The sequence below is a fragment of the Equus przewalskii genome, chromosome 26 (genome assembly GCF_037783145.1).
Source record: "Equus przewalskii isolate Varuska chromosome 26, EquPr2, whole genome shotgun sequence".
Classification (NCBI taxonomy): Eukaryota; Metazoa; Chordata; class Mammalia; order Perissodactyla; family Equidae; genus Equus; species Equus przewalskii.
Window position 1 is genome coordinate 24,562,476 of NC_091856.1, and position 15,511 is coordinate 24,577,986.

At 37.6% G+C, this 15,511-nt stretch overlaps 1 protein-coding gene across 1 annotated transcript in view; it reads right to left on the minus strand.

Moving 5' to 3' along the window:
* C5 (complement C5) overlaps positions 1-15,511 on the minus strand; it is an 83,820-nt gene that overhangs the window by 32,440 nt on the left and 35,869 nt on the right. The window contains exons 18-23 of the mRNA XM_008519304.2: positions 14,052-14,142; positions 12,516-12,589; positions 11,465-11,604; positions 7,204-7,431; positions 2,049-2,109; positions 20-109 (exon numbers count right to left, since the gene is read on the minus strand). Of these exons, the coding sequence (XP_008517526.2) occupies positions 20-109; positions 2,049-2,109; positions 7,204-7,431; positions 11,465-11,604; positions 12,516-12,589; positions 14,052-14,142 (684 nt within the window). The remainder of the gene's footprint in view (positions 1-19; positions 110-2,048; positions 2,110-7,203; positions 7,432-11,464; positions 11,605-12,515; positions 12,590-14,051; positions 14,143-15,511) is intronic.

Consider the following 15,511-nt stretch of genomic DNA (forward strand, 5'->3'; position numbering starts at 1 on the left):
ATGGCATTTGTTAATCTACCTTTTATACTCACAGTCCTTTTGACTTTTGTTTTGGGGACCAAATCTAATGGTACTCTGTATGGGAACTCCTTTCGTCTGCTAACAACACCTGAAATTAAAAAAAAAATTAGTAGATTTACAGAGTTCTTGAGGAGACTATTTGCAAGCTATTTATAATATACCCACTTCGAAGGAATTTTTCTTAAATATAAGACTCTTTTATAGCAACAATATTAAAATTTAAAAAGGAAGTTAAAAATAGTGGAGGATTTTTTAAAAACAAGCAAACCCTAGGCTTATATGATCTCTTTAAATAAAGCATTAAATTTGACTGTAAGCTTCCTGGACATTACAAGATAGGAAATAAATAGGTTATATAAATCTTATTCACCAGTCAAAGAGAGCATACTGTTTTGTCCAAAGAGAGAAAATTGTTCTCGGAAATGAAATCTAAAAATAACTAACATATAATTCCTTAGTCAAGGAAATGTGAAGATCAGCTCCATTGGGAAGCAAGCCCTGAAATTCTTTCCACCTTCTCCTCTCAGTCTGACTTAGACACTTTTTCTCTAGGCACAATAACAGAGTTTTAGCATACCTGTATCAGAGTATTTTTCTACTGTAATCATTGGTTTATTTCATAAAAATGATACTACTTATCGTTTTACTGATAGAATACCAAGCATTCTGCTAAGCTCTTTAGATACATTGTTACATCCAATCCTCACAACAACCCTGGATGCTAGGTCTATTATTATTTTTATTTTATAGATGAGGAAACTGAGGCTTTGAAAGCAAATTGCTCAAGGTCACAGAGTGAGTACAGACGGAGCTGTGATCTGGACTCGAGAAGTTTTACTGCAGAGCCCACGGAAGTCACCACAGCTAGACTCCACTTTCCATCGTCCTGCTAAGAAAGCTCTCCGAGGGCTGGAACCATCTGTTATTGAATGCTGTCATCCCAGCACTTAGCATAGTGTCTGGCACATGACAGATGCTAAAAAAATAGTGACATTTTGCAATTTAATGGACAAGCCACATGGCTTGCAGAAGAGACAGGAACCTTCCTCAGGTAACTTCTTTCTTCATTAATCTTTGATAAAGACTGAGGATATAATATTAAAATAAAACTCAGAAGACATTTAAGAGGTTTGCAGCGTGGCTGAAAGAGCATGGAGATCAGAAAGAACTTACTCTATATGTGACACTGAGTAAGATACATAATCTTTGTAGGCCTTCACTTGCTCATCAGTTAAATAGAGGTAATAATATTTTCCTCAAAGGGTTTTTGTGAGAGTAAAAATAATATAAGTAATAAGGTAATGCTAATGTCTTAATTCTTTGCTATCCCAGAGGAAGTGGTACTCTGAGTATAGTGGTCTTGATTTGTACGTAATTTTTTTTTCCTATTGCTGTATCATTGAGAGAAAAAAAATGATTCAATGCAACAATAAGGTAAATTTTAACCATTTTTTAAGAACTATGGCAGTCTGTTATTTTTGCTGAAAAGAATTGTTAACTGAGTACATTCTAAATTTCATAAGTGCACATGTATTTAGGACTCAAGTGCTCAAATGTTTGCAAACTCTAACTCTGACAAGATTCAAAATATCTCAATTGAAGGAAAAGTGGGGAAGCAGGAACAATGAGGAGTGGGTTTGTTATAATTAACCATCATTATTGTGTTTTCAAATAATACATATTCAATAAGTATGTAAATGACTTTTTCTGAGGTATTCTTTGGACTGATGGTTCTATAAGAAAATATTATAAATTATTATTGTGAAAGGTAGAAAATGACTAATATATAAGAGAAGTCCTGCAGTTAGACTATTTCAATGCTTTGCATTTAAACTAACGGGATTATTTTTCTTTGTTCTAAACCCATCCGGATTATAGTACGATACATACTATCAAGAGTCGCAATGAGCTAAGAAATGTATATTTCTGATTCTAGAAAATTAACATTTTGAAAATGTTAGGTTATATATACACTTTAATTTCTTAGGCAAAAGATGACATACAAAATACAAAATCAGTTTGCCTACCGTAAATACCACTTGGATCAAGAGTAACACCAGCATAACTTTCCCTTTTAACACCTTCTGGCTAAAATAAAGGCAGAAAACATTCAATTAAGAACATAATTAAATTTATATGACCTGAATTTCTTGGATCAACTTTTCTTGACCCCCCTTTTTTTGGGAGAAGGCAAAGTATGTACAAATACTTATATACATAAACGCAGGAATAAGATTTTCTGACTACTTGCATAAGAATCAGAGAATATACTTAGATAGAATTTATTATAAGCCAGGTAATTGGTCTAAATGCTTTGTATATATTAGCTCATTTAACCTCAAAAATACTCAAAGTAGGTGCTATTATTACTCCTATTTGATAGATGAGGAAACTGACACACACAGAGATCAAGAAACTTATCCAGGGAGTGACATCAGCATCATGGTGGAGTGGGCTGTTCCCTTATTCTCTTCCCCCAAGACACAACCAAAAAGACATTCACTAGCCAACAGGATACCCACACAGCACAATAAGACGTCTGAGAGATCCACAGAACCATACATCTGAAAGTGGGGGTACTGGCTCCCCAGGAAACAGAGGAAGGAAGTGAACAGATCTCCTCCCCCTCCCCAGTGGCAGCGATCTAGGTTACAATTCTGCACATAGTAGCCAGTGTGCAACTCTAAGAGGAGGCAGGGCAACAGGCAGGCCTGTGCATGAATGCTTTTGCTTTTGGAGTGCATCCCAGCCCATGGGAATGCTCCACACTGAGGCAGCTCAGCCACCACATGGGCACCCCCACCAAGCCCAGCAGCCCAGATGGGCCACCAGTGAGTGCAAAGAAGGCTCACATGTGAGAGAGAGATCACCCCTCCCTTCCCCTCTCACTGGGTTACCAGCTTGGCTGGTCAGCCAGGACAGCAGATCTGCACCAGAGCACCTGTGCCTGTGTGTGTGACCTATCAAACAGCAGAGGCCAGAGGGCAGATGAGCCCTATTGGCATGACTTCCAGTGGATGGGCACAACTTCCAGAGGACATGGTGGGTTCAGAAAACAGCTCCTGTCCCACCCAGCGGTGGTAGGTGGAATCTGCGACCAGATACTACCACTATATGCCAGCAAAGGTCCACTTCATCAAACACCATGAAGAAATACATTAATACTCCAGATCAGAAGGAAAATGACAAGTCTTCAGAAACCAATCCTGAAGTCACAGAAATTTACAATCCAAATGACAGAGAATTCAAAATAGTTATCATAAAGAAACTCAATGAGTTACAAGAAAACTCAGAAAGACAGTCCAATGAACTCAGGAATAAAATTAATGAGCGGAAAGAATTCATCACAAAAGAGATTGAAACTTTAAAAAAGAAAACAAACAGAAATGCTGGAGATGAAGAACAAAATGACTGAGATAAAAAACAATCTAGAATCCTTAAAAAACAGAGCTGACACTATGGAGGACAGAATCAGTAATTTAAAGGACAGAAATACAGAAATGATTCAGATGGAGGAGGAAAGAGAACTAAGACTTAAACAAAAAGAAGAAGAAATTCTCTGAGAAATATCTGACTCAATTAGGAAATGCAACATAAGAATTATGGGTATTCCAGAGGGAGAAGAGAGGAAGAGAGGAGCAGAGAACTTGTTCAAAGAAACAGTAGCTGAGAACATCCCAAACCTGTGGGAAGAACTGGAATTACAAGTAAATGAAGCCAATAGAACTCCTAATCACATCAATGCAAAAAGACCTTCTCCAAGGCATATATTAGGAAAACTGGCAAAAGTCAGTGACAAAGAAGAAATATTAAGGGCAGCAAAGCAGAAGAGAATAATCTACAAAGGAACCCCTATCAGGCTTTCAGCAGACTTCTTAGCAGAAACCTTACAGGCTAAGAGGGAGTGGAATGATATATTCAAAATACTGAAAGACAAAAAACTTTCAGCCAAGAATACTCTATGCAGCAAAACCATCCTTCAGATATGATGGAGAAATAAAAACCTTCCCAGAAAAAAAAAGCTGAGAGTTCATCTCCACAAGAGCCCCCCTACAAGAAATGATCAAGAATGCCTTTATACTTGAAACAAACAGGAAAAGGTTTGCAAAGCCTTGAACAAGGAGATAAATAGACAAAAATCAGAAGATTGCAGCTCTCCATCAGAACACTTTAGCAAACACTTAATTATAACATTAAAGATAAAAGCAAGGGAAGCATCAAAAATAACTATAAACACTTCATTTTGATCACAAACTCACATCACAAAACTGAAGAATTTGCGACAACAATAACTTAGACAGGGAAAAGGAAAAGGATGGAACCTGCTTAGGCTAATGGAGATAAGACGTTATCAGAAAATGGACTATCTGATTTACAAGATCTTTTATACAAACCTCATCATAACCACTAAACAAAATGGGTTGAATCCTCCAACCAAAAGACACAGAATGGCTGAATGGATTAAAAAACAAGATGCAACAATATGCTGTCCCCAGGAAACACATCTCAGCTCTAAAGACAAACACAGGCTCCCAGTGAAGGGATGGAAGATGATACTCCAAGCAAATGGCAAACAAAAGAAAGCAGGCATTGCCATACTTATATCAGACAAAACAGACTTCAAGATTAAAAAAAAGGCAATGAGAGACAAAGAGGGGCAGTATATAATGATAAAAGGGACACTCCACCAAGAGGAAAAAACACTTATGAATATATATACTCCTAACACAGGAGCACCAAAGTACATAAAGCAACTATTAACAGACCTAAAGGGAGAAATTAACAGCAACACAATAATAGTAGGGGACCTCAACACCCCACTTACATCAATGGATAGACTGGCCAGACAGAAGGTCAACAAAGAAATAGTGGAATTAAATGAAAAATGAGACCAGATGGACTTAATAGTTATATATAGAACATTCCATCCAGAAACAGCATAATACACATTCTTCTCAAAAACATTCTCAAAGATAGACCATATGTTGGGAAACAAGGCAAGCCTCAATAAATTTAAGAAGATTGAAATAACATCAAGCATCTTTTCTGACCATAATGCAATGAAACTAGAAATCAAGTACAAGAAAAAAGCTAGGAGAGTCACAAATATTTGGAGATTAAATGACATGCTACTGAACAACCATTGGATCAATGAAGAAATCAAAAAATATCTGGAGACAAATGAAAATGAAAATACCCCATACCAACTCTTATGGGATGCATCAAACATGGTTCTAAGAGGGAAATTCATAGCAATACAGGCCCAGCTCAACAAACAAGAAAAATCTCAAATAAGTAATCTTAAAGTACACCTAACAGAATTAGAAAAAGGAGAACAAAGTCCAACGTCAGCAGAAGGAGGGAAATAATAAAAATTAGAGCAGAAGTAAATGAAATAGAAACTAAAGAAACAGTAGAAAGGATGAATGAAACTAAGAGCTGGTTCTTTGAGAAGATAAACAAAATTGACAAACCCTTAGCTAGACTCACTAACAAAAAAAGAGAGAAGTCTCAAATAAAATTAGAAATGTAAGAGGAGAAATGACAATGGATACCACAGAAATACAAAGGATTATAAGAGTACACCACAAAAAACTATATGCCAACAAATTGGATAACCAAGAAGAAATAGATAAATTCTTAGACCCATGCAACCTCCCAAAACCAAATCAGGAAGAAATAGAGAAAAGGGAGCCCTCATACACTGCTGGTGGGCATGCGAACTGGTGCAGCCACTATGGAAAACAGTATGGAGATTTGTCAAAAAATTAAAAATAGAATACCATATGACCCAGCCATCCCACTTCTAAGTATCTATCCAAAGAACTTCAAATCAACAATTCAAAGAGACTTATGCACCCCTATGTTCATTGCAGCATTATTCACAATAGCCAAGATGCAGAAGCAACCCAAGTGCCTATCAGCTGATGAATAGATAAAGAAGATGTGGTATGTGTATACAATGGAATGCTACTCAGCCAGAAAAAAGACAAAATTGTCCCATTTGCAACAATGTGGATGGACCTTGAGGATACAATGTTAAGTGAAATAAGCCAGACAGAGAAAGACAAAAACTGTATGATTTCATTGGTATGTGAAACATAAACAAACACACGGACAAAGAGAACAGATTTGTGGTTACCAGAAGGAAAGAGGGTTGGTGTGTGGGTGAAAGAGGTAAAGGAGCACATATATACAGTGACGGATAAAAATTAGACTATTGGTCGTGAGCACAAAGCAGTCTATACAGAAACTGATAAATAATAATGTACACCTGAAATTTCACAATGTTATAAACCATTACAATCTCAATAAAATAATTAAAACAACAAAAAAAGAAACTATCCAGCGTCACATTGCTAGAAAGTAGTGGAGCCAGGATTCGAACCCAGGCAGCCTGGTTCCAGGGGCTGTACATAGAACCACGGTGCAAGGATGCATAGAACATACCTTGCCCAAAATAAGTTAATACATGTTTACTGAAGTGCATTTCGTGGCTGAAAACAGAACTTGAGAATGAAGACCTAGGAAGACCCAGTTCTGTCATTAACTAGCCATGTGACTCTTGGCAAGGATCTCACCTTAATGAGATAACATGTGAAGACTCAACAGACTGTGTGGATAAATAGTACTTAACAAATGATAGCTTTCTTCCTTTTTCGGCCTGTTTACTCATTTATAAAATGGAAAATATTCTAGACTGTAAATTCTAAACTATAAATACATGGGCCGTGTCTTAGTACTGCTGTACCTCCAGTTTCTAACTTAATGTTTGGAACGTAGATTTCAAGACACACTTTCTGAATGTGTTTGGGGAAGAAAACCTGGAAGGCTATACACGAAATTGTTAAAATTTGGTATCTCTGAGTGTGGGAGTTATTGGTGATTTTTATTTTCTTCTCTGTGGTTTTTCAGTATTCCATATTTTCTGCAGTAAGGAAGTATCATGGTTTTATTTAAATTTTCTTAAACATGATTTCATATTTAAAGAAAAGCTATAGTAATTGTACAAAAAAACTGAGATAACCTCTGCCCCGACTCCCACAAATGTTAACATTTTGTTACTTTTATATTACTGTTTTCTCTCTCTTTCTAAATCACTTAAGCATAAGTTGCTGATAACGTTTTTTCAGAATTAAAAAAGGTTTTTTAAAACAATCAGAAAAAGCATGTTTTTCTTACCACCACTCGTAATGTTTTTACCAAGATCTCTTTTCCAAGTGAAGTCTCCAGTGAAAAGTTGATTTTGTGGAGGCCGATTTCCAGAGGAAGCATGCTGAAGGTCACCAAGTGACTGGAGGAGCCCTCTATTCTCTGGGGCGCACACCTGGAGGGTCTGCTCCCCCCAGGGCCAACGCCTAGGCTTTCCGACGTACAGATTCCCTCCACGGGAGGCATTTTAACACAGAACTGAAAGATCACCAGTGAATTATATCAAAACACTTTATGATAAGGAAAGCATGCCCTGACCATGTTCATCTGGACACAAACTCTCCCTTGATACTTTTAGAGCGTTACAATAACCCCTCAGATTCTAAGGCAGACGAGAAAGCTCATTTCAGACTTTTCTACACACACACCCAAGCTGCTGTATTGCTTTGCAAAGTGAAGGGATGTCTGGAAAGCTCAGCCCTGGCTCAGAAACGTCTTAGCTTCCTCAGATGCTTACCTACTAAATCAGGTGCAAAACTATTGAAGTTTTTTGTTCATATTGCCAGGACTGCGTTTGTTACACCTTCTCTTTACGTGTTTGTATTTTAGACAGCAGGAGTCCCAGGCTCAGGCGCTCTCTCTGTCTTACTCATCTTTGTATCTTTTAGCTCAGCCTTTGGTACTCAACAAACGGTTTTATGAAAGACTGAAGCCTCCATCTCTTGGCGTTCAAGGCCTTGCCCAATATGCCCCCAACAAACTTTTCTGATCTTATCTCTTATTAACCTTCCACTTATACCCTATTTTGCAACCAGACTTTGGTTCCAGAAAGACCTGGGTTCAAAGGTTGGCTCTGCCTCTTACTATGTGACGAGAGCAAATCGCAAGACCCGTTTAACCCTCCATTTCCTCATCTTTGTAATGCGGATAATAACAGTACCTATCGACTTCTGACTCAAAGGGTGAATATTTTTCATCTTCTCTCCAAAGTCTAGCGGACAGAATCGAGAACTATACCCAAAAGAATAAATCCGTACGTTCCAGAATAAATCAAGCAGATAAATAAGAAAGAGTACCAACATTCAACAACTAATTTGAGGAATTTCTCGAAAAATGGAAAGTTCCTTCTCCCTCTTAACTATCTTTTTGGGATCACAACAACCGGAGAGCATGGGGCAGGACTTAGAGAGGCCTACTGGGTTCCTCAAGGCCAGTGATTCCTCCAGGATAGCAGGGGTAGGATGGGGAAGGACAGATATAGAAGAGCCATGTGATAAAATTCAACATAAATTCATTATAAAAACTGAGTAAATTGGAATAGAAAGGAATTTTAGAAAGTGATATAGAGGGGGTCGGCCCCACGCCTGAGTGGTTAAGTTTGCATGCTCTGCTTTGGTGCATGATCCTGAGGTTTTGTCAGTTCAGATCCTTGGCGTGGACATGGCACTGCTCATCAGGCCATGCTGAGGCAGCATCCCACATAGCACAACCAGAAGGACCTACAACTAGAGTATACAACTAGGTACTGGGGGGCTTTGGGGAGAAGAAGAAGAAGAAGGAGAAGAAGAAGAAGGAGAAAAGGAAGATTGGCAACAGATGTTAGCTCAGGTGTCAGTCTTTAAAAAAAAAAAGCAATGTAGAATATTAATAAAACATAAACAAAAACAAAAAAACCCAGGGGCTGGCCCCCTGGCCAAGTGGTTAAAGTTCCATGCATTCTGCTTCGATGGCCTGGTTTCATGGGTTCAGATCCCAGGTGCAGACCCAATCCACTCATCAGCCATGCTGTGGAGGCATCCCACGTACAAAATAGAGGAAGACTGGCATGAATGTTGGCTCAGGGCTAATCTTCCTCAAGCAAAAAAAAAAAAAAAAACTTCCGGCAGTGGTTCTGCTTTCAGCAGTAGCCAAGTAGTTCCTATTGGACAACCCTTCTGCAGATAACTATAAGTTCTAGATAAAATATATTTTAAGAAAAAACTCCCTGAAGTCGTTATAGAGTGGAAGAGAAGGTGACACTCAGAAGAAAGGACTGACACTGGGTAAGTGTCCTGTTTTTCACAGCTTTAAGTTGAGGGCAGACTCCATTATGCCTTGAGGAGTGGCTAACCTCCCCCCTCACCCCAACCCTGCCCCACCATAGAACCTGCTGCCTTACTGGCTGGAGGAACCAGCGGACACAATACGGGGCAGCCGCCAGAGCTAGCAGTGCAGGAGCTCCAAGTTCAGTGTATGAACTTTGCTCAAACCTGGCCGAGCCTTGAGCTACACGCATCCCAGCTAAGGCTAAGAGAACTGAAGTGAGAATTCAGAGTTTGGGTTTGAATTCAGCCAACTGCCTGCTAAAACACACAAACCAAAAGAAAGCTCTTCAGAGGAACATAACAGAATCCAGAGTCTCTATAACATCTTATTAATAAAGTCCGAGGGTCAATCAAAATTACTAATGAAAATGCACTGATAATTTAAAAATTACTTAAAATATTGCAGTACGGTGAGATGTGTGACACTTCAAACACTGTTGAGTTATCAATAATCATGTCTCTGCAATTTGTAGTGCTCTGAGCAGGGGTGCAATACAATGAAAGTACTACATATGGTCTATGTCACAGCTACTCAACTCTGCTGTGGATAATATCCGCACAAATGGTGTGGCTGTAAACTCTCTTCATGGACACTAAAATTTGAATTTCATATAATTTTCCCATGCCATGAAATCTTCTTCTTCTTTTCAACCTTTTAAAAATGTGAAAACCATTCTTAGCTTCTAGGCCATAAAAGAGGCAGCAGGCTAGTCTTGGCCTTTGGGCCATAGCTTGCCGACCCCTGATCTAGCACATAAAGCAAAAGGACAAAGAGATGCAAAAGATTCAATGCTGTTGGCAGGACAGTTTCTCTTACATTAACCTATAAATTCAGGACAATGCCTATCAAAATCCTAACAGAATTTTACCTAAACCTCCAAGCAGTTATTTGATACTTAGAGTCTTATAACCATAGAATGTTAAAAGGTTTTGATTTCAATATATGAACACATTTTTCTTGCACCAAAGTGTGATAGGGTAATCAATAGAAGACATTCAAGCTTAAAATATATAACATTAGGAGAGTGGAATGGAATATGAGTTCACAGTGAGAAAAGAATGATATATAATCTGTTGTCTATAGGAATTTATTTTGGAATTTTTAAATGGGTTGGTATGGTATTTAGATTCTGCTGGATACATTTAAAAGTTTGATATAACCACTTTATTTTAAAAATATCAATACATAAATATTCCCAAAGTTATAGATTTGCATTTTTTTGAACTTATGATGAAAAATTTTAGATGCCAATTTAAAAACATGTCCATGGGTCTATAGTTTTTCCAAAAAAAATTTTAGGGAGTATGTAAGGAAAATTTTTGAAGACCACTGAAATACTCATCTCCAAGAATGAAATTAGAGCTTTTTAAAAAATATAGTTAGATTTTTGGACCACATTGTGTTCCCATATAAAGTTTTGCAATTGTGATTTTCAAGTGAAATCGGTCAGCCTCTTGTATAATTCTCTTTAGAGGCACGCTGGCAAACAGACAAATGGTGGGTCTGACCGTGGTTGAAGTTTTTCACGGAGTGTATCCTGGAGTGAGAGAGAATCAAGGGAGTTGAAACCACTTTAACCAGTGTGATTATAATGGTGGCTTATGAATTCTAACCTGAACAAGGAAAGAAGTAAAGATAGAACAGGGCTAATGGACAATTAAAAAGTGGTGGAGTCAATGGATTGGAGGTTTCAATGATGCTGTAGAGCTGTAGCTATGAAGCAACAAGGTGAATGACAGGAAAGGGTAGCAAGGAGGTTGTGATCTGTTGGTGAGATGTGTGAAATCAAGATTTCAGAGGGGATGACAAGATCTACAAAGTGAGGATGAGTATGAATGGCTAAAATGGAGGAAAGGAAAGGGTTGTTAGAGGCAAGGAGATGAAGGAACTCGGAGTCCAGGGGGATAAATGAACTAAATGTGAACTCACCTTTCCCTGAACCTCCCAGCACACTGATTATCTTAAAGATGTCTATTCTTTAAATTGGAGTTGTATGAATACTTGTCTTAACCCTTCCTCCTTTCTTCATCCCTTCACTTATTAAGCAGCACATCTAGTACAACATTCATTGTAAGTCCTCAGTTTATATTGTTGAACTGAGCTGAATTTTTATTCCTTGAGTATATGATAATCCCATTAATAGAATTCTCAGAAAATTGGAGAATTCTTTTTCCATTTATTTGAACATACCATACATACTACTTACCTGCATCCCAGATGTCCTATAGTTGTAAACAGTTCCTTTCAATTGTATCTGTTCCCCTCGCACAACAGAATATGGTATATTCATTTCCAGGAAGACGTCTTTGAACACTTTTGCCTTGAGAGTATCAGCAACACATATACCTTTAGCCCAGAGTGAAAGCCAAGTAGAAGCATATTAGGGAATTCCTACAATGCTTTATTAGTACTAAAATGTCTCACATTTGCTTTGCTTCAAGGAAAAAGAAATATTAGATCATGTCTTCCTCTGCACTGTCATCCCATGTTCTTGAATTTTCTACTCATTGATTTTTTTATTGAGATATAATTAACATATAACATTATACTAGTTTCAGGTGTACTACATAATGATTCAGTTTTGTTTATGCTGTAAAATGATCACCACAGTAAGTCTAGATAACATGCATCACCATGCATAGTTACAAATTTTTTTTCTTGCGATGAGAACTTTTAAGGTCTACTTTCTTATCATCAATCTTTATTTAAATAATTATTGGTATTAACAGAAAACTTCATTTGTCTAACAAATATTTCTATTTAAGGCATGAGAACATTTACCAACTAAAGCACCAAATCTGGTCTTTTTAGATATTTAGTATTGGTTCCATTTGATGGGTAAAAAATTTTGTTTGTGGAAACCAAGATTTTGTAAAAATGAAAAATAGCAAACAAACAAACAAAACCACCCCAGGAGTTACTTATAAAGTATCTGCATTAAATCACCACAAAAAAGGATCATATGGGGCAGAAGTTGTATATTTGTTTCTAACTCTACTCAAGCTCCCAGTCACTAAGAAAAAGCAAAGACAAATGGAGACTTGACATCAGCATTTATAAAATGATGACTAACAGAAGAGCAAAAAAAGAAACTGATATGGTCACAGACATGGGCCTATCCAAGTCTTTTTGTAATATATTAAAAAGAATATTTTAATAAATCACGTCACTTAAGTCCTGGATAAACTAAATAGACAATAACAAAAAACTACATTTTGCTAATCAAATCATTCCTTAAATAACATAAGCTTGCTTACCACTATTTGAAATGCCAACACCTTGTATTTCCCAGGTAGTTAGAGAATCAGGTAGCACAAATTGCAGCTGGTTTCTGAAAGTTAAAATGTTGATATTCAAATAGAGGGGAACATTGATTAACCCACCCTGAGAGCATTCATTAACAGAACTTTTGCTTCATACTACTTTGGAAGACAGAAAAAAATCACAAGACAAAATCACATCAGGTATTAAGGAAAAATCAAGCAGGAAAATATATTAAGTAACTCTCCTACTTGTTCTATGTTTTTAGATATTTCACTTGTATGATAATTCAAATTCAGAAGGATACCTTTGAAACACTGCTTATTCAAAACATACAAAACAAAGAAAAAATTATGTCCATTGGGTAGTATGTTCTAAAATAGGGGAGCAAAGTAATGCATCTCAACATGGCTCACAAAAAAGTTGACATAACTAAAATTTTCTGATGAAGATTAAGCTTAGATATTTGTTTATTTCATTCAGTAAGTGGCAATTGTCCACAAACTTGGTGTCAGGCATAGGGCTAAACACTGAGTATACAGCACTCATAAGATACAGCCCTGCTCTCAAGCAGTTTACAGTCTAGTGGAAGAAAGAGTTAAGTAAATAAATTGCAGTTCACTGTTAGAACTGTACCAATCAAGCATTTTCAAAGTTCAGAGGCAGTATCATTGATTCAACACAATCATTGTATGTTAGTGCCTCTACAAGATGACCCTATGCGAAGTCCTTGATATAAAACCGTAATTTGAATTTAGTCTTTGTCCTGGAGGCATTTACATCTTAATGTGGAAGACAGTCAGGTAAACAGCCATTACCATACTGTGTGCTACGTGCAACAGGGTTAATCGGGAGAGGTGATCCATCCAACCACTTGTAGGATAGTGGACAGTGGTAGGAAGGCTTACAAAAGGAAGTGCTAGCCAAGGGGCAATGTCAGACGAAATGGCCAACACTGGGGAGGAAGAATTAGAAGGGACAAGGGTAGAGACGAGGAGACCCGTTAGAAGACTGATGCCAGGCCCTAAACTCGGTGCCTTGACTGCTCCTTGGAGAGTCAGTGCTTAAAGCCCTCGGAGGGAGGGCAACGCTCAGGGACTCAGCACTGCTCATCACTGTTTCCAGTGCCTGGTACAGAGGAGGCATTCCACAGAACCGTGTCGCATGAAGGACTCTAACAAGAAAAGGAACTTGCTTCTTCTTAACCAATGTTTGTTTTATGGTACATATATTTCAGTTGGAAAACAGCTGCTTAATACAGCATATAGCACAGTTGTGCTCAGTAAAGGTTTACTGAAGTGGAATGAAATTAAATGGAATAGCAGCCTTCTTCCCCAGGAGTTCCTCAGGCCCTGGAACCAATTACTAGAACAAAGCACATAAAAGAAGCAAAACAAAACAAAATTTGACCAAGTGGTATTACCGTCTTAACTCTTAAATAAACTATTGGGAAACGGGTAGTTTCCAGATTTTTGGCCACAATTTTTGCATTTCCCCACCTTTTTCAGAGGAATGTCAAAGAGGTACAATACCTTTTGAGGACGTGATGAACTTCCCATAACCAGCTTTCTGGAAAATAGCTCCTTATTTCTGGCTTAGTTACTGGTAACAAGGTCTTTATATCTGGGGAAATAAATATAGTTGATTACAGAAAAACAACAAATTCTACTTAGAGCTGAATTTTAAACTATGGATTATTAATCTATAACAAGCATCTCTGAGAGGTCAAGAAAACATTTTGCTTAGTGATTTCGAAATAGAACTACACAGGCCTTGCGATTTCTCCACTAACAACACTGACAAAACAAATAAAGCACAAAAATATCTTGAATGATTTGTTTCTTGAATTGCTAGATGTTTAGCGTTCCTGAGATTATACGAGATACTGATCAGTCTATAAAGTTATTTGCATTTTTGTAATTAGAATAATTGTGTTTATATTATAAAATAGGGAGATTTATGTGATTCTCTGCCCTAGCTCAAGAATTTATTGACATTTCCTTTAATAAAAATGGACAGAACTTCTGCTTCTGTCCAAGATGCACTAATAAGGCCCAGAGGTACTCTTCTGCTTTAAAAAAATAGGAAACCAGGCACACGATACAAAACGGTTTTCAGACAGTAGAGCATAAGTGACCCAGGACTGTGATCCCTGAGAGAAGGGAGACAGATCAACTGAACCCTGAAATCGTGCAGGTTTACTGGCTGGAGGCAGTGCATAGGCTGCCGTGCGGCAGGGAGAGGAAGCACGCAGACCCTTGCAGAGCTGTTGCAACACAGACGGGAGTTTTGCGAGGCCAAGCCATCTAGAAGGAGGGGCAGAGTCCCAGAGAGGAAGGAGCTGCAGAGACTAAGTTCCATGGAGCTGAAGCTAAAGCAGATGAGGATAGCTGAAAAATTGGACAATGAAAAATCTAAGTACTAGATTGTTCATGAAAATGCTGCTCATAAAAAGCAAAAACCTGAAAACAACCTAAATATATCCAATGAACTGATTTTGGGAAACAGCCACAAGAATTGGTGTTTGCAGAAATATATCCATTCAGATGGACGATGTTTAAGACATACTATTAAGCAAAACAATCAGATTGTGAAACAGGAGCTGTCATTCTGCTTTCACTGGTTTTCTTTTAACTATACACAAATGAAAAAAAAAAAGTCCTAAAAGTTCTAAAAGCACATTAATGAGAGTTCTATAAATTCTGAAAACATATTGAGGTTGAAACTGAAATAAGATTTCAACTTTATGTACGTATGCTAGATTTAGAAATCTTTTGCTGTATTTGGTTAGTAAAGGCATAAACAGAATTTTTAAAGGCTGTAATATCACAAAATCATAGAACTGTAGAACTCAAAGGCGTAGGGGAGATCATCTGGCCCAAGGTTCTTGGTTTAAAAATAAGGAGGTTAAGGCTCAGAGAAGATAACTAATCATTAAGGTTTAAACAATGAGTCAGCGGTTAAGTCCACACGCTCAGCTGGGCAGCCCAGG